The 16463-nt window shown below is 63.8% G+C and overlaps 2 protein-coding genes across 2 annotated transcripts; both read left to right on the top strand.

The window, feature by feature from the left end:
• Positions 1–648: 648 nt before the first annotated feature.
• On the top strand, positions 649–5480 carry C1QL1 (complement C1q like 1). The gene is made up of 2 exons (XM_061368881.1): positions 649–1357; positions 5187–5480. Exons 1-2 carry the CDS (start codon positions 794–796, stop codon positions 5364–5366), a joined length of 744 nt encoding a protein of 247 aa, XP_061224865.1. The 5' UTR covers positions 649–793; the 3' UTR covers positions 5367–5480.
• Positions 5481–7471: 1991 nt separating this feature from the next.
• Positions 7472–16300, top strand: KIF18B (kinesin family member 18B). Its single transcript, XM_061368884.1, has 15 exons — positions 7472–7748; positions 9035–9186; positions 9636–9740; positions 10010–10120; positions 11480–11677; positions 11829–12005; positions 12407–12481; positions 12600–12712; positions 13034–13106; positions 13374–13501; positions 14219–14433; positions 14885–15404; positions 15512–15589; positions 15776–15867; positions 16209–16300. The coding sequence occupies exons 1-15, from the start codon at positions 7472–7474 to the stop codon at positions 16298–16300; spliced, it is 2406 nt and encodes an 801-aa protein (XP_061224868.1).
• The last annotated feature ends 163 nt before the right edge of the window (positions 16301–16463 follow it).

Raw genomic sequence — 16463 nt, 5'->3', positions numbered from 1 at the left:
TGGGGCAGGGTCTTGGGGGGGAGACGATGACCCCATGGACCCCATGGGTGTTGGTGCCACCTCGGCGCTGTCACCTGTGGCGGGTGGCACCGGGAGCAGCCCCGGGGCCGCGCTGTGCTCTGTGTGTGTTGTGCCCCCCCCCCCATCGCCCTGTCCCCATTGCCTGTGTCCCCCCCGGCCCCGCGTCCTTCGCTCACCCCCGGCGCTGGCGGCGGCTGTCGCTTCCCATCGCGTCCCGCTGTCCCCGCCGAGGCGGGCGATGGAGCGGGCTCAGCCGCGTGGCCCCGTGCCACGAAGCCCCCCCGGTGCTCAGCGCCCCGCGGGGACGGCTCCGTTGTCACCGCGGCCTTCGTCATCCCCAGCATCGCGGGGGGGGGGGTGCGCGGCCGCTGTCACGGGGAGGGGAAACTGAGGCACGGGGGGGGGGTCTGGGGGCCGCCCCCCCATGCGGACACCGGTGGCGGTCCCGGGGGGTGGCCGCCGTTTGGAGGAACGGGGGGGGGGTCCCATGGAGAACCGGAGAGGAGGGGGTGGTGTGTGTGTGGTGTTTGATTGGGGGGGCGTGTCCTGTGGGCGGGGCTTGTCGGGAGTGGGCGTGGCTTGTGCGGGCGCGGGGCGCACCGGAGCCAGCGGAGCGCAGCGGAGCGGAGCCGCCGCCGCCGATCCCCCCCCCGCCGCCGCCCTGCTCCCCCCCACCGGCACCATTCCCCCCCCCGGGCGGCAGCGGGCCCCGGCCGGGCGGCGGCTCAGCCTGGGCCGGAAAACTTTGCTGGCGGCCGCGGCGGGGGTGGTGATGGTGCTGGTGCTGGTGGTGCTCATCCCGGTGCTGGTGAGCTCCGCCGGGACCGACGGCCGCTACGAGATGCTGGGCACCTGCCGCATGGTCTGCGAGCCCTACGGCCCCGCCGCTCCCCCCCAGCAACCGGCGGAACGAGGCCCCCTCCCGCCGCCCTCCACCCTGGTGCAAGGTCCTCAAGGCAAACCGGGGCGACCGGGGAAACCGGGACCTCCGGGACCGCCGGGAGAACCGGGACCACCGGGACCGGCGGGGGCACGGGGTGAAGCGGGGCGGCCGGGACCGCCGGGATTGCCGGGACCGGGGGCTACGGGCGCGGTGAGCGCCGCCACCTACAGCACGGTGCCGCGCGTCGCCTTCTACGCCGGCCTCAAGAACCCCCACGAGGGCTACGAGGTGCTCAAGTTCGACGACGTGGTCACCAACCTGGGCAACAGCTACGACGCCGCCTCGGGCAAGTTCACCTGCGCCATCCCCGGCACCTACTTCTTCACCTACCACGTCCTGATGCGCGGCGGCGATGGCACCAGCATGTGGGCCGACCTCTGCAAGAACGGCCAGGTAAGGGCTGGGCATCCCGGCTGCCGGCCCCACCGAGGGGACGGGACCTGCTGCTGCCCCCCCCCAAACACTGGGGACGGGCTCTGGGGGGCTTCCTAAGGGTGCTCCATCTCTTCTCCCAGTGGCAATGATGGGCTCTGGGTGCTTCCTTGGGGTGCTCTGTGCTTTTCCTATCCTAGGGATGCACCAAGAGCATGCCACATCCTTCTCCCGGTAGCAGTGGTGGGCTCTGGGTGCACCCTTGGGGTGCTCTGTCCTTCTCCTGGCCCCAGGGATGCATTGCTGAGGTGCCCTATCTCTTCTCCCGGTGGCAATGATGGGCTCTGGGTGCTTTCCTAGGGTGCTCTGTGCTTTTCCTACCCTAGGGATGCATCCAGAGCATGCCACATCCTTCTACCGGTAGCAGTGGTGGGCTCTGGGTGCACCCTTGGGGTGCTCTGTCCTTCTGGCCCCAGGGATGCATCGCTAGCATGCTCCATCCTTCTCCCAGAGGTGATGGTGGGCTCTGGGTGCACCTCCAGGGTGCCCCATCCTTTTCCCATCCCCAGAGATGTACCCCCAGGATGTTCTGTCCCTCTCCCCGTGCCAGTGATGAGCTCTGGGCGCTTCCCCAAGGTGCCACATCCTTCTCCTGGCTATCGAGATGCACCCCTGGGGGGCCCTGTCCTTCTCCTAATGACATGATGGGCTCTGGGTGCATTCCCGCTGGGCCACATCCTTCTCCCAGCCCTGGGCAAGCTCCCCCAGGATGCTCCATCCTTCTCCCGGTGGCGATGCTGGGCTCTGGCTGCATCCCCAGGGTGCCTCATCCCTGGAGATGCTCCCCTGGGTGCTCCAGAACCGCGCTGCCCTGATGTGTCCCCCCTCGGTCCCATCCTTGGCTGTGTCTCTGGGGTGTTCTGCCCCCCGTGGCCCCTCTGCACTGCCCCGGGGTGGGGGGGGGAGACAGGGCTCCTCCATAGAGGTCAGTGCCTGTGGTGGCCTGGAGGGGGGCAGCGCCTGCCCTGCTTTAGGGGTGCTGCACCCCCAGCCCGGAGCCGGCTCTGCTGCTGCTGCTGCTGTGCCAGGAGAGATGTCCCCATCCCTGCCGGGCTGTGCGGGGGTATTATGTGGGGACAACATGGGGGGGGCACCTCAATGCTGGCTCCGTTGTTGACCCCCTCCCACCCCCCCCCATCATTCCTCCCATCCCAATCCATCGGGAAACCCTCCCGATGCCCAGACACAGCCTCTCCATCCCCGCGGCGTTCGGGTGATGCCCAAACCGCTGCCCCTTCCCCACCCCGTGTGCCCCCCCCCCCAGTCACAACCCGAACACAAGCCATGGCCCTGACCCCCCGAAACCTCACCCGAGCCCCATCCGCTTGGGTGTCACCGGTGGGATCCATCCCACCCTGCTCCCGCTTCCCAGCGTTTCCTGCCGGCACCAAGCCCCGCTGTGCATCCCTGTCCGTTTCCCCATACCCAAACACTTGGCATCTCCTTCCCTTTGGTTCGTTTCTTTTGTCTCCCCCAAATTCCAGGGGGTTCTCAGTGACGCCTGGGTCTTTCCCCCAAGCTCCGGACCGAGCACCCCCCAACACCCCCCTCACCCCCTTTTCCCTCCCCTGGAATAGTGTTGGGGACCCCCCCCCCACCCCAACCCTTCCCAACCTCCTCCCCTCCCTCGGCGCGCTCCAGCCCGTGTGGGGTCGATGGGAGGGGATGGATGCGGAGCTCCCGGCCGGGGGATGCAGCTCAATTAACGGGTTGTTAATTACTGAGGAGCTGTCAGCGCTCCGGTGGTGCTGAAGCAGCCGCTCCGGAGCGCTTCGGCTCGGATTAAGACGGGTACCCCCCAAATGCCCCCAGTCATTACACCCTGCGTTAACTGGGGGGTCCCAGGGGGCTTCCCACTGGATTAGGGTCAATCCCGGTATTCTCCAAGGCAATTAGAGCTTGGGCCCCCCATCGCTCTGAGCCCTCTCTCTCCTCTGGGCGCTGCCGGTTTGGGGCACAGCCCATCACCGCCGTGTCGGGGCTGGAGCTAATGAGAGCCTGGGGAGCTGCAATGGCTCTGGTTTGCCTTAGCCCGTGGATGAAGCCAGAGGGGCAGCGGGAACTGGGTTGGAACCGGGTGGGTTTGGGGTCCCCAGGGGGCACCCATTGCCCTGGCCAGGGGGAGCTGAGGGGAGCACCCACCACCACCACACTTGTGGGTTTTGGGGGGGCCCCATTGACACACACCGGGTGTCCTGGGCTATGGTGGCCGTGGCACATGGTGTCCCCCAGGCACCGAGTGGCTCAGCCTCCACACAGGAGCACCCCCTACCCCAACAGCCCAGGGCCCTTGGGTGCAGCAGTGACACTGGGGACCATCCCGCAGTGCCCCCAGGGATGGTGACACCCCCAGCGGTGTCCCTGGGGTCAGTGACAGCGGCTGTGGCAGGGCCATGTGTCCCCCCATGGTTTCCACCTGTGGCTGTGGCACGGGGAAACTGAGGCACGGAGCAGGACGAGGGGCACGAGGCCATGGTGGGGGGCGCTGGTGGCACTGGCTCGGCCTGGCCCTGGTGAGTGCCAGGGCACACGGTGCCAAGGGAAAAGGGATGGCAGCAGAGCCCAGTGCCAAGCCAAGGCTCTTCCTCCTTTTCCTTCCCCCTGTGCTTCTTCCTCTGCTCCTCTTCCTCACACAACCCCCGGCGAGGCAGCATTCCCTGGGCACTGTGACCCATGGTGAGCCTTGGGGACAGGGACCCCCGTGCTGCCGGGGTAGGCTCAGGGTGATGGTGATGGCACGAAGGAAACGGCTGCATGACAGCGAGCCCTATGGGACCAGTAGGTTCCAGAGTTAACAGTGCTTGCCCCCCACCATCGCAGGCTTCCTGTGAGCGTGGGGAGCAGGAGCTGCATTCCCAAGGGGAAGCACATCCCTGGGACACTGTCCTAGGGGCTCCCTGGGGACACCCCTCCTTCCCAGCCCACATCTGGGACCCCGCAGCCTCTCGCCGGTGCCTCCCCGCCTGGCACCATCCAATTAAAAGCCCATTCTCGTTGGCTGCAGTCGGGAGCATCACGTCTGCCTTTGGCTTGGGGTTTTACCTGCCAGCTTGTCCCTGTCACCCAGCGCCACAGCACGGCCCCGCAAGGCGCCGGCCTGGATTTGATTACCCAAATGATGCTGCAGCAGCAGCAGGCTCCAGCCACAGAGCTGCTCCTCCAGGCACCTCCTGGCCTTGTCCCCTGCATCCCGCTCCGCAGCGGGGTGGGAGCTGCCTGAGCTCAAGGCTTGGTTTGGGGTGGGTCGGGCTCACGATCCCCATGAAGCCTGTGTGGGGTTCATTAAGTTGGTTTGGGGCTGGGCTGGGAGATGGGGTCCTGTGTGCAGGATGTGGTCCCCATCTGGATCTGGAGCTATGTGTGACCTGGGGTTAGGTCCACGTCAGAGCTGTGGTGCCACATCTCAATGTGGGTTCTGTGTGAGAGCTGTGGTCCTATATCTGCACCCGCAGCCATGGTCCCATGTCCGAGCCGTGGTCCTGCACCCAAACCTGCAGTCAGGGTCCGTGGCTGAGTTATCATCATGCACCCGAATCCAGACATGGGCTCCCATGTGTGAGCCGTGCTCCCGCACCCAAATCCAGAGCCATGGTCCTATGTCCGTGCCGTTGTCCCCCATCCAAACCCAGAGCTGCCAGCTCAAGGTGAGGCTCTGGGTGATGCTCGGAGCAGCCACCTCCACCCACGGGTGGGCACCCAGGGCTCCCCACACCGCACCGGCACTGGCTGTGGCTGGGATCTGGGGATCCCATGGGCTCCAAGGCCGGGTAACGCGGTGTCCCCTGCGCAGGTCCGGGCCAGCGCCATCGCCCAGGATGCCGATCAGAACTACGACTACGCCAGCAACAGCGTCATCCTGCACCTGGATGCGGGCGACGAGGTCTTCATCAAGCTGGACGGGGGCAAAGCCCACGGCGGCAACAACAACAAGTACAGCACCTTCTCCGGCTTCATCATCTACTCGGACTGAGCCTGGACCCACGGCATCGCCCCCCAGCATCCCCCAGTGACAGTCCTGCCCCATGGCATCCCCTTGCTGTGGTCTGGCCCAACAGAATCCCCCCAACCCCATGGTAACCTCCACTGCCCCACAGCATCACCCAGCTGCTATCCAGCCCCATGGTTTCTCCCCACTGCTGTCCGGCCCTATTGCCTCTCCCTACTGATGACCAGCCCCACAGCTTCCCTCTGCCATGGTTCAGCCCCACAGCATCCCCCCCCCGCAGTGGTCCAAGCCATCTGTGGTGCCCCACAACCCCTCTTTCCCGTTAGCTGACCCCATGGCTGCTAATTCAGGGCTGGGGGGGGGAAATAGGGGTTTGAGGGGCCAGCAAGAAGCTGGGGACCTCCCCACTGCACCCCCATTCCCTGGCCCCATGGCTCCCCACTGCCTCCCCACACGCGGGGCGCTGCCGGGGCCGGGGGGGTCCTGCTGTATGGATGTACAGGACATGGAGATGTCTATGAAGGTGCCCCCCTGTCCCCAGCCCTGTGCACTGGGGGGGCTGCACTGGGGCGGGGGGGGGGGGCTCCATGGTAAAGCCGAGCTGTGACCTCCCCCCGTCTGCTGTCTGTGTCCCCACGGGGGGCAGAGCCAAAGGCCCCCTTCCCTGTGCCCCCCCCAACCAACCCCGCTCGGGATGGGCTCCCTTGGTGTCCCCGGGGCCACCTCCATGGGGACACTGCGGGTGCCCCCCCTCCACGTCCCTGTCCCCACAGCCCCATGGTGGGGGTCCCCTCAGGGCCATGGCGGGGGGATGAGGTCAGGCCCCGCGGAGCTGTGGGGACCCTCGGGCTCACTCCCCTCGGTACGGGCAGGACCGGCCCCAATGAGCGCTGAGAGCGGGGGCCCGGGGGCAGCGGCCACCTCCTGGGCCGGGTTCGAGGACGGAGCCATTGGGGACGGGAGGGGGCCCAGGGCTCCTCAGCACCAGGGAACCGGGAGGCTCCTTAGTGCCAGGGCTGTCAGCTGAGGAGGGCACCATTAAGGCCTGGGGTGGCTGCAGCCACTGCACCAGCTGGCACTGGGGGCAGAGCTCAGGCCCCTCAGCCCCCCGTGGGCCCTCCTCTGCTCCCCGTCCGCTGGCACCGCCGGCTCTGCCGCCTCAGGGCCCGCCCCGGCACGGAGCAAAGCGGGGCAAGATGGCGGCCGGCCAGGGCACGGCGGGACTACAACTCCCATGGGGCACCTCGCGGGGCGCGTGACCCCCGGAGCCAATGAGGAGGGGAGGCGTGGCAAGACCACCAATCAGATTTGAGGGCGGGTCTTGAGCTGCCGTTTGAGTACCGAGCGCTGCCGGTGCGGAGAGTGGAGGTGGGAGCTGTGGGGGGCCTTGGAGGGAGCGCAAAGGGGTCTGAGGGGAGCGGGTGGGGCTCAGGGGGTGATGTGGGGCGTGTGTAGGGGCTGTGGGGGGATGTGGGTCTGGAGGGGCGGCGGTGTGAGGGGTCCGAGGCGGTAGGAAGGGCTGTGGGACAGGGACGCTGAGGGGCTGAGGGGCTGAGGGGCTGAGGGGCTGAGGGGCTGAGGGGCTGAGGGGCTGAGGGGCTGAGGGGCTGAGGGGCTGAGGGGCTGAGGGGAGGGGAGGGGACGGGACGGGACGGGACGGGATGGGATGGGATGGGACGGGACGGGACGGGACGGGATGGGATGGGACGGGATGGGACGGGACGGGATGGTGCCGGGGTGGAGAGGATGTGGGGGCGTTGGGGAGGCCGTTGGGGGTTGTACCGGTAACGCTCGGGTTGTACCGGTTAACTCTGAGGTTGTACCGGTGGCTCTGGGGTTGTGCCGGTTAACTCTGGGGTTGTGCCGGTTAACTCTGGGGTTGTACCGGTAACGCTGGGGTTGTACCGGTGGCTCTGGGGTTGTACCGGTAACTCTCTGGTTGTACTGGTGGCTCTGAGGTTGTACCGGTAACGCTGGGGTTGTACCGGTGGCTCTGGGGTTAGGGCAGGGGTGGGGCCGCTTCCCCCGCGCTGAGCCGTTGCCCTCCCGCAGTGCGCGAGCTCCGTTGTGAGACGTTGGAGCTCCGAGCGGAGCCGTCCCAGCACCTGGTGCCTGTCCCTGCTGCCACCATGGGGCCGTGCCCCCCGGCCGAGGAGGGCCCCGTGGCTGTCGTGGTGCGTGTGCGGCCCCTGGCCCGCAGTGAGCGGGCGCTGCCCCCGGCCGTGCGCGTCGTTAACCAGCACGGCATCGTCCTCAGCCCCGCGGAGCCCGCGCGGGGGCCCAAGGGCAAGGACCTGGAGTTTGTCTTTGACCGGGTCTTTGGGGAAGAGGCCACGCAGGAGGAGGTGTTCCAGCACAGCGCCTCCGGGCTGCTGGACAGCGTCCTCGAGGGCTCCAACTGCTCTGGTAAGAGCCGGCCAATGGCTTGGGTCCTGTGGGAGCTCCTGCCCCGTCTGCCTGGGGGAGCTGGGGGTTGAGCTTGGAAGCCCCCAGGCAGTTGGGAGTGGGGGGGTGGGGGGGCACAACAGCAGTGCAAAACCTGCAGCCTTCAACTTGTTGGTTGCATCCCTTAGTGATGGCAAGTGTGCTCCGGATGTGATGTGGTTTGTGGGAGAGACCTGCCTGGGCTGGGAAAGTCCAACCAGAAGGCTGTGTGGTTTAACACAGATGTGATGGGATAACCCAGGAGCTGGGAGCAGGCTGGGATCTGGGTGACTGGGAGGGAGCTGTGGGTTCTGGTGGGCACTGACCTGAGCAGGAGTCAGCAGAGCTCTGTGGCAGAAGTGAAGGTAGGTTGGATGTGGGGCTGCACCCACAGGGGATGCTGAGTTTTGGGGAGGGATCTGGGGTGCAGCTGCCACATCTTGGGGTGCTTTGGGGGTTGCTGTCCCCCTCCTGAGCATCTCCCACGCTGGCAGCTCCATGAAGCTGGGCCTGAAAGCTCCTCTCGTGGTGCTGCAGCCCTTGTGCCGTTTGCAGGCTGTCAGCAGACGGTGCCTTAATGAGCTCGTCCCTTGTGCAAGGCAGGCAGCGAGCGGGAGACAGCGCGCTCCTGTCTCATCGTGTGCCGGGCCGGGCACTGGCGCTGCAGGATGCTATTCCTGGCTCCCCGTGTGCTCTGCGAGGCGCTGAAGGCTGCCTCTGTCACCGGGCCCACCTGGCAGGCACGGCTCGTGTCTCTGTCTGCATAAGAGAGCTCCAGGATCCTCACAGGAGAGAGTGGCGAGGCCCCGAGTGCTGCTAACAGGGAGAAGGGCTGAGGCTCTCTAGATCAGCGTGTCCATGTCTGATGGGGATGTTTTAAAGAGGGTGTTGAAAGACTGGGGTGGAAAAATGAGATGAATTATGAGGGCTGGATGAAGAAACCCATTCTGGTGGAGATGGGGGAATGGGGCTGCTTGGTTTGTTAAAGGGAAGAGTTTGGAGGTGACTGGAGCATCCAAGCAGTGATGGTTTGGGGACTCATTCTGCTTCTGCTAGATTGGAGAGGCTGCAATGAGGAAACAGCCTGCACTGAAGGGTGCTGCAGGTAGTGCAGAGGGTAATGAGCTTTGCCTTGTCTCTGGGAGCCGGTGAGCGAGCCCTGCTGCAGGGGCTGCTGCGGGAAGGTCTCCACATCTCCTCTGCAGCAAGGAGCAGACGTTCTGCTGCTCCCATTCACTCTTTCACCCATTCACCTTTTCTCCTCTCAGTGTTTGCCTATGGCGCGACCGGAGCAGGGAAAACCCACACCATGCTGGGCTCGGAGCACAGCCCTGGCATCATGTACTTGACTATGGTGGAGCTGTACAAGAGGATGGAGGCCAGAAAGCAGAGCTGTGAGGTCCTAGTCTGCTACCAGGAGGTGCATTGTGGTTGCCGCAGCTGGGTCTCTATCACTAAGATTTGGGGTGGATGCAGACCCTGTAGGGCCACGTTCAGGGTGCTCAGGGTACCCAGTGTCCCCAGGGCGCCCAACTGGAAGCAAGCTCACCCTGCCAGTTCAGTGAACTGGTGTTTCTGGTTTCTCCTGTCTGGAGTCGTGGCATTTTCTCTTCCTTGCCATGGTGCACGTAGCAATGAGGGGTTCCTGGCTGGAAAGGCTTTAGAGGAGCTGTGGCAAAGTGAGTTGCTTTGAAAGCCCTCCTGAGCTGTCCCCTAGAGCACCATCAGCTGCTCGGGGGGTAGTGATGTCCTGGAGGTGGTGCTGGGAGTGGGACACGAGGTCATGGGTGACCCTTCTGTCCAAAGCTCCTCTCCCTGCTCAGCACTGGGGAACCAAACCTCAGCCTTACATTGAGTTCCCTGCTTCAGGTGTACAACGAACAGATCTATGACCTGCTGGAGCCCAAGGGACCTCTAGCTATCCGGGAGGATCCTGAGCGAGGAGCTGTGGTTCAGGGCCTCTCCTTCCACCAGGTAGGTATCAAAATGAGCACAGCAGGTATAAGAATGGGCAGTGCTGCCCCTCCAGCAGTTCTGAAAGCAGATGTGTCCTGGAGACAGGGGGTGTCTGAAGATAGGGGGGTGCCACCTGCACAGCTCCTGCCTGGCAGCAAACGTGAGCCTGAGCTGAAACGAGGCCCCCGGTGCTGCAGGATGCCAGAGCTGTGGCTGCTCTGTGTTGGGCTGTGTCTGTGCCTGCACATGGGGCACACTGGTATCATCCCTCTCCTGTTCTCTCCCAGCCTGCATCAGCAGAGCAGCTCCTGGAGATGCTGGCCAACGGCAACAGGAACCGGACGCAGCATCCCACTGATGCCAACGCTGTCTCCTCCCGCTCTCATGCCATCTTCCAGGTGAGGGCTGGTGGATGCAGTGTCACTGGGGGCTTGTGCTTAAAAAGAGAGGAGGAAGCAAGGCCATGCCAGGACTGGGGTTCCTGCCACTGCTCTTCATGTGCCACGGGGTAAAGCAAAGAGGTATGGGGCTGAAGAGGGCCCTGGCCCCACTGCTGCAGAACTGGAGGTACTGGTCATGCTGGTGGCCACCCCTCCCAGGCAGCTCCATGCTCTCAGCTTGGTGTTCTGTCTCTTGGGGCTGAAACTTCACTGTGTGCTTTTGACTCTTGTGGACTCAGCATGTGGGGGCTGTCCCTAAAACCTGCCCCAGAGCAAAGGGGCTGCTTCGTGCTCGTGCCTTGAGCAGGGTCTGCCTTGGCACTGAGCTGGGAATTACACTCCCTCAGGGCTCTGCAAACAGGCTCCCCAGTTTGTTGGTGCTCTCCTGTGCAAACCTGCCAGTTGAGTTCAGTTGCAGCCAGGCCCTCTCCTGAACGAGCAGGGCGGTCACGGCTGCATGGGGAGATGGAGGGCTCTGACTGCAGCTTCAGTCTGAACCTGGTGTCTCACCCATGGCTGCTTGCAGGGGGCCATCCCCGTGTCTGGATGCTTTTCCAGGTGGCATCCCAGCTGGGTTTGTTGCTGGGTGCTGGATTCCTGCCTGCTGGGAATCCTTTGGCTGTGCTGGAAACGTGCCCTTCCCGCTGCCAGCTTTGCCTCCTGGCAGGCACGGCCCAGTCTGGTGAGGATGCAGGAGCTGTTGTGGGCTCCAGCAGTTCCATGGCACCTCCAGTCCATGCAGGCTTTGTTCCCTGGGGGCTGAGTGTGTTTTAAGGCTGTGGGGAAAGCGTTTGCGTTCTCCAGGGAGACCTTTAGGGATGCAGAAGGGGAAGTTAGGGAGCGATGCTGCCCGATGAGTCCTTGGTGGCTGTGTCCTTCCCTGCCCACACCAGCTGGGATCTGGGCTCAGCACTGGAAGCCCTGGCTGATGCCTGCAAGGGGGCACAGAGAGCCACTGCCTTTTGGGTGCTTGTAGCCCCACAGTGGTGTCTTGAGTTTGACAAAATGCACTGGGGCTGGGGCTCTGAGTGATGTTTTGCCCTCTGGGGACCCAACCGGCTCTGCCCTGCTCGTGCACCAAGCACAGGAGATGCTGATTATTTCCCATAGCCCTGTCACTTCCTGCAGGATCCCTTCCATGGTTTTGCTGCTCCTGTCACCACTGAGCGCCAGGCTCCTCTCTGCCTCCCAGCCCACACGATCCCCTTGGCCGTCCTGTTCCAAACATCACCCTCTTGCCCTGCTGTTGAGCCGCCTCCAAGCACCGCCCCCGTGTGCCTTGTTGAGCTGCAGCCTCACCCATCTCTGTCCTCCCAGATCCACGTGAAGCAGCAGGACTGCCCTGGCAGCCTCCGTCGGGGGCTGAAGGTGGCCAAGATGAGCCTGGTTGACCTGGCAGGCTCAGAGCGAGCGTCGGTGGCCAACACCAGGGGAGAGCGGCTGCGGGAGGGGGCCAACATCAACCGCTCGCTGCTGGCCCTCATCAACGTCATCAACGCCTTGGCTGATGCAAAGGTAACGCTGTTCCCCGCGTGGCTCCCTGGGGGGGCTCAATGTGAGCGGTGTCCTCAAGGTTCAGTGCTGCTGGTGCTGTGGGGTGACTCCGGGGGAGGAGCTGAGAGCCCCAGGGCCAAGAGCTGAGCAGCTCCTGGCTCTCTTGCTCCAGGGCAAGAAAAGCCACATCCCATACCGGGACAGCAAGCTGACACGCCTGCTGAAGGACTGCCTGGGGGGCAACTGCCGCAGCGTCATGGTGGCAGCAGTGAGCCCCTCGGTGCTGGCCTACGAGGACACCTACAACACCCTCAAGTATGCCAGCAGGGCCAAGGAGATCAAGCTGTCGGTGAGGAGCTCATGTGGTGATGCTGATGTGTTGTGGGTTTGGGAGCTGCTGCTGGATGGGAGGGAGTCTGCTGCATGCTGGGGTAGATGAGTGGGAGCATCCCTTGTCCAGCGTGAGTTTTCCTGCCCTGGGGGTGCTGCTGTGGGCAGAAAGCAGCTGCTGGAGCTGCAGACAGTGTGTGCCCAGGCTTCTGCTAAAGCTCCCCAGCCCAGAGCCTGCAAAGGCTTGTGCCTGTGGCAGTAGGTCCCTGAGTGCAGACTGTATGTGCTGCAGCCTCACTGGGGCTCCATGGGGACCCTGCATCCTGGAGGAGGCTGAGGAGCTGTCCTGCTCTGCTCTCAGCAGAGGGTATGTGCTGCCCCAGGGCTTCTCTAACCTCTGTCTTATCCCCGTCTCTGCAGCTGAAGAGCAACACGCACAGCTCTGACTCCCACGTCTGTGAATATGTGGAGATGTGTGAGCGGCTGAGAGGGGAGGTGAGATGCTGGTGGGGAGGGCAGGGCTCTGTCTGTAGCTTTGGTCTCTTTGGGATGCAAACCTCTGAGCTCCAGGGCTCAGGAAACCATCTGAGCAACAGAAGATCCCTCCTTGCAGGTGGCAGAGCTGAGGGCAAAGCTTCGTGGCTATGAGGATGCTGCCCGTGAGGCGGAGAACCAGGCAGCAGGGCCACAGGCTCCGTCCAGCGAGAGCGCAGGGGAGCTGCCCAGGTGAGGATGAGGGGAAAAGAAGCAAGAGAGCTTTTGTGTGTGACCTCCTGGTGTCCCCTGTGTCCAGGAGCCTGCAGGGTTTTAGTGCTGGTAAGAGCCTGGGGCCTGTCAGGAAGCAGAGGAGCTGCTGGTGTGCAGCATCATCTCGACTGTGCTTGGGTTCGGTTCTGAACCTGCTGGAGCAGAGCACACAAGCCCCGAGGGAAGCTGGGTTGTAAAGGCCTAGTGTTGTGTTTGATCCACCCCAAAACTTCTCTTGCAAAGTGGTGCTTCAGCAGAGGATCTTCTCTGGCTCAGTGCCTGCTTCTCTGGCTTCTGTAGGTTGGAGGATGGAGAGCAGCAGGAGCTGCAGGCTGGTTTGCCTGTTCAGATGCAGCTGGAATTGAAGGAGGAGGTGAGAGGAGGGATGGGCAGCACAGGAGGGCTTGGGGTGGTGAGCAGGGCCCAGAAGAAGCTGGGGCTCTCACGGGTTGCACTGGGCCTGCTGGGAGATGGCAGGAGCTCGGCGGGTCCGTGTGTCCTGGCTCAGCACGTGCTGGGCTGTGGTTTGCTAGCGAAAGCCCTTAACTTCCCAGGGAACAAGCATTTGGGGACCAAAGTCAGCTCAAACGTGGGCTAACCCTGGGCTGGATGGGTAAGGAATTTGGGGTGATTGCTCCAGGCTCCAGAGGAAATGCCTACCAGCAGCCCTAGAGCATCCCATCGGGCAGGTCTGCGGCTGGGACTGAAGCAGCCAAGGCTTGGAGGAAGCAGCGCTCTGCAGGGGCTGTCCGGCCGCCGCACAGAGAAGTGAGTGTCCTCCTGCCCTCCCTGTGTCCTCTTGGGTGCCTGTGGAAGGTGGGGTGCCCACCCTGCTGTTGTATGGAGCCATCCTGGGGGTGGTCTAGTGAAGACGGGCCCACGTCTTTGCTTTCGGATGACTGCCTGCCCTGTACCACAAGGGCTTTGGCTCCTGGGATCTAATCCCATGGAACAATCTCTCCTGGAAATGCCAGCTCTGAAGGTTTCCAGGCACAGCAACTGTTGGAGCCTGAAGCGTGCGGTGTTAGTTCTGAAACTACCTCTCAAGCCTTTGCTCCTGCCTTGGCTCCCCCAGGTCCTGCCCTGGCAGGGCTCCCACAGCACCATCTGCTCATGGGTCTGCCCCGAGCATCTGGGCAGAATGAAGCTCTTTAGAAAGGGCTCTGGGGGAAGCTGGCCTTGACGTGGGCCTGGATCTGGCTCTAGCCAAGCCAAGGAGTGTCTGAAGGCCAGCAAGAGGTCTGTAGGTGCTGGTTGGTCCCTTGTAAGCAGCAGGTGAACACACAGCTCGGTGTTCTCCAGCAAGAGATTCACATTTGGGCACCTCACAGCTTCCAGTTTGCTTCCCTTGCCCCAAACCTCTGCTGATGGGCTCTGCCCCAGCTGAGGTGGTGTCTCAGAGGTGATGCTGCTGGTGCTGAGCCTCTGTTCCCGGTGACACTGGCTCAAGCTCACCTGCTGACTGGTTCCTGTCTCTGTCCCCAGGCCTGTGGCCTCTGGCCTGAGCGGCATCTGGAAGATCTACTCTGTTCTGAAGGCTGCCAACCTGCTCACTCCTGCCTTGGAGTCTGTGCTGCAGGAACTGGCCCAGCTGGTCCCTCAGGACACTGGTGGGAGCCCTGAGCAAGCTGGGCCCCTGAGCAGGTCTGCAGAGCTCAGCGAGGCCACTGCAGCCAAGAGGATGAAGTGGAGCTGGGATGGTGAGGATTTGGATCGGGGACAGTTGGTGCTGGCCCCTCTCCTTTGTCTCCATGGTTGGTTTGCCCAAGTCCCCCTGGCTGTGTCCTCGGCCTACGTGTGACCAGGGCTGAGCTCTTCCTCCTCATCCTCATTGCTAACACATGAACCCCGTAGCCAAGCTGTGGGCTCCGCAGACCCCGTTTTCCTGGGAGAGCTCAGGCATTGCCCCAGGCAGTTGCTCTGGGAGCAGGCTGGTGCCTTGAGGCTGCCAGGGGCAGGATTCCTTGTGCTGGCTCTTTTCCTCTGGGTTTAATGTGGTTTGATGGAAACCCCCGCTGGGAAATGACTGCCGTGGGGCTCGTTGGGCAGATGTGCACTGAGCGGTGATGGGGGAGAGGGGGATGCCCTGAGGTCTGGGCATTCCTGGGAGCTGCAGGCAGAGAGGTGACTGCTTCTTTCCTGCTCCTTTAGATGAGGCATCTGTCCCCGTGTGCGGCGCCCCTGCCATGAGTTCCACCCCGCAGGGCTTGCGGGAGCCTGCTCCATTCTTCGGCCGTGCTTCGAGACCGACTGGGAGGAGGAAGTCTGGGCTGGGCAGTGCTTCCCGGTCGGGACCTCGCCGCTGCATCAAGGGGGAGATGCAAGGCCAGCAGAGACTTGGGAAGGCAGCGGAGTTTCCCAGCCCACGGAGCCCAGGCACCCCCTGGCTGGAATCCGCAGCTCCAGCATCCCCTGGCTCCCCGGTGCCACTGGGTTACAGCCCCGAATCCTGCCCAGAACCCGTCCCCCAGAGCCGTGTGCCCCTGCCAGTGTCAGCTACCCCGAACCAGTGCTCCCCTCCTGCCCATGAGCTCAATGTGACCTTTGAGCTCTGCCCGCACAGCAGATCCCCCAGCGCCATCCTGCCCGTTCCCGTCCCCCTGTCGGAATGCTGGGACTGGGAGAAGAGGCAGTGCCAGCAACCGGAGCAGGAGAGCCCCTTCCTGCCTGAGTAAGTGCTGCCCTGGATGGGCTGAGTGTGTGTTTGGGGATCTCCCCTCTGGGGCCCTGCTCTCAGGGGGAATCCCCTGGCACTAATCCTCTTTTCCTGGGCTGCAGAGCCCCCATCCCAGCGCTGGCCATGAGGACCTCCTCCATCCCCAAAGCCCCTGCGCTGAAGCGGAGCCGAGTGCAGAGGTGAGACAGGCACCAGCACCCTGTGCCCCTCAGTGCTCCGTGCAGCAGCTCCTGCCTCTGCTCCCCGCTGGGGCTCGAGCCCCCATCCTTGCCTGTGTCTGTGCCAGCTCCCCTGGGCCAGCTGGGGATGATGGGGGCCTCTGCCCTGAGCTCTGGCCTTTGAAATGGTCCCTTTCTCTTTGACAGCGTCGCCTTCCCCTGCCCGGGTGGGCTCCAGAGCTGCCCTGCCCAACTGCAGCGCAGCAGCAAGAGCTGTGTGCAGCCCTCCCGCATCCCAGGTGAGTCCTGTGCTCCTGCGCACCCAGGCAGGCACCCAGGGAAGCCCTTTCCCTGCAGGGGGATGGGCTGTGGGAGTGCTCCCTGCCTCAGCAAGCTGCTGCAGTGCCAGCCCCGTTCTAGCCTGGGGGGGCAGACACCTGGCAATGGGATGTTTGGTGCTGCTGGAAGATGCCGCTTGGGGTTTGCTGTTCCTGGCTGCAGCCACAGCCTTGGGCAGGGCGCTGGGTCCTTGGAGAGGGGTGGGAAGGAGGAGGCTTGGATCCTCCTCAGGAGGGGCTCTGGGTTTGCTGCTGTTGCCCAGGAGCTGCCTCATCTCTTTCTCTGCTCTTGTCTTCCTCAGAGCCTCGTTGCAGGAGCAGCACCAGGAAGGGCAGGAAGAGGAGGCCCAAAGAACTCACCCCTGTGCCCCCTGCCCACACCCCCAGCCGATGAGGCTCTAGCACTGGTGGCTCCTGGATCCCTCCCCATGGCCCTATCAAAGTTACCAGATTTATGTGTCCGTGTCCCCTTTGCCTGATTCCAGCCTGGAAGCTTCCAATTAAACCTTCCAGGCTGCTCCTGGTTCCTTTGCCTCATTCAGAGGGGGCTGTGGAGG

The sequence above is a fragment of the Neopsephotus bourkii genome, unplaced genomic scaffold, assembly GCF_033783945.1.
Source record: "Neopsephotus bourkii isolate Nb327-2 ecotype Australia unplaced genomic scaffold, CSIRO-AGI_Nbou_v1 NB_1462, whole genome shotgun sequence".
NCBI classification, from domain to species: Eukaryota; Metazoa; Chordata; class Aves; order Psittaciformes; family Psittacidae; genus Neopsephotus; species Neopsephotus bourkii.
The sequence above is the reverse complement of the archived record's forward strand: the minus strand, read 5'-3'. Positions and strand labels throughout refer to the sequence as shown.

Excerpts from the sequence above, each read along its gene's own strand:
- C1QL1 (XM_061368881.1), top strand. The coding sequence starts at position 794 with ATGGTGCTGGTGCTGGTGGTGCTCATCCCGGTGCTGGTGAGCTCCGCC. Across the intron at positions 1,358-5,186 it reads ACCTCTGCAAGAACGGCCAG|GTCCGGGCCAGCGCCATCGC; the intron begins GTAAGGGCTGGG and ends TCCCCTGCGCAG.
- KIF18B (XM_061368884.1), top strand. The coding sequence starts at position 7,472 with ATGGGGCCGTGCCCCCCGGCCGAGGAGGGCCCCGTGGCTGTCGTGGTG. Across the intron at positions 9,187-9,635 it reads TCCTAGTCTGCTACCAGGAG|GTGTACAACGAACAGATCTA; the intron begins GTGCATTGTGGT and ends TCCCTGCTTCAG. Across the intron at positions 12,482-12,599 it reads GTGAGCGGCTGAGAGGGGAG|GTGGCAGAGCTGAGGGCAAA; the intron begins GTGAGATGCTGG and ends CCCTCCTTGCAG.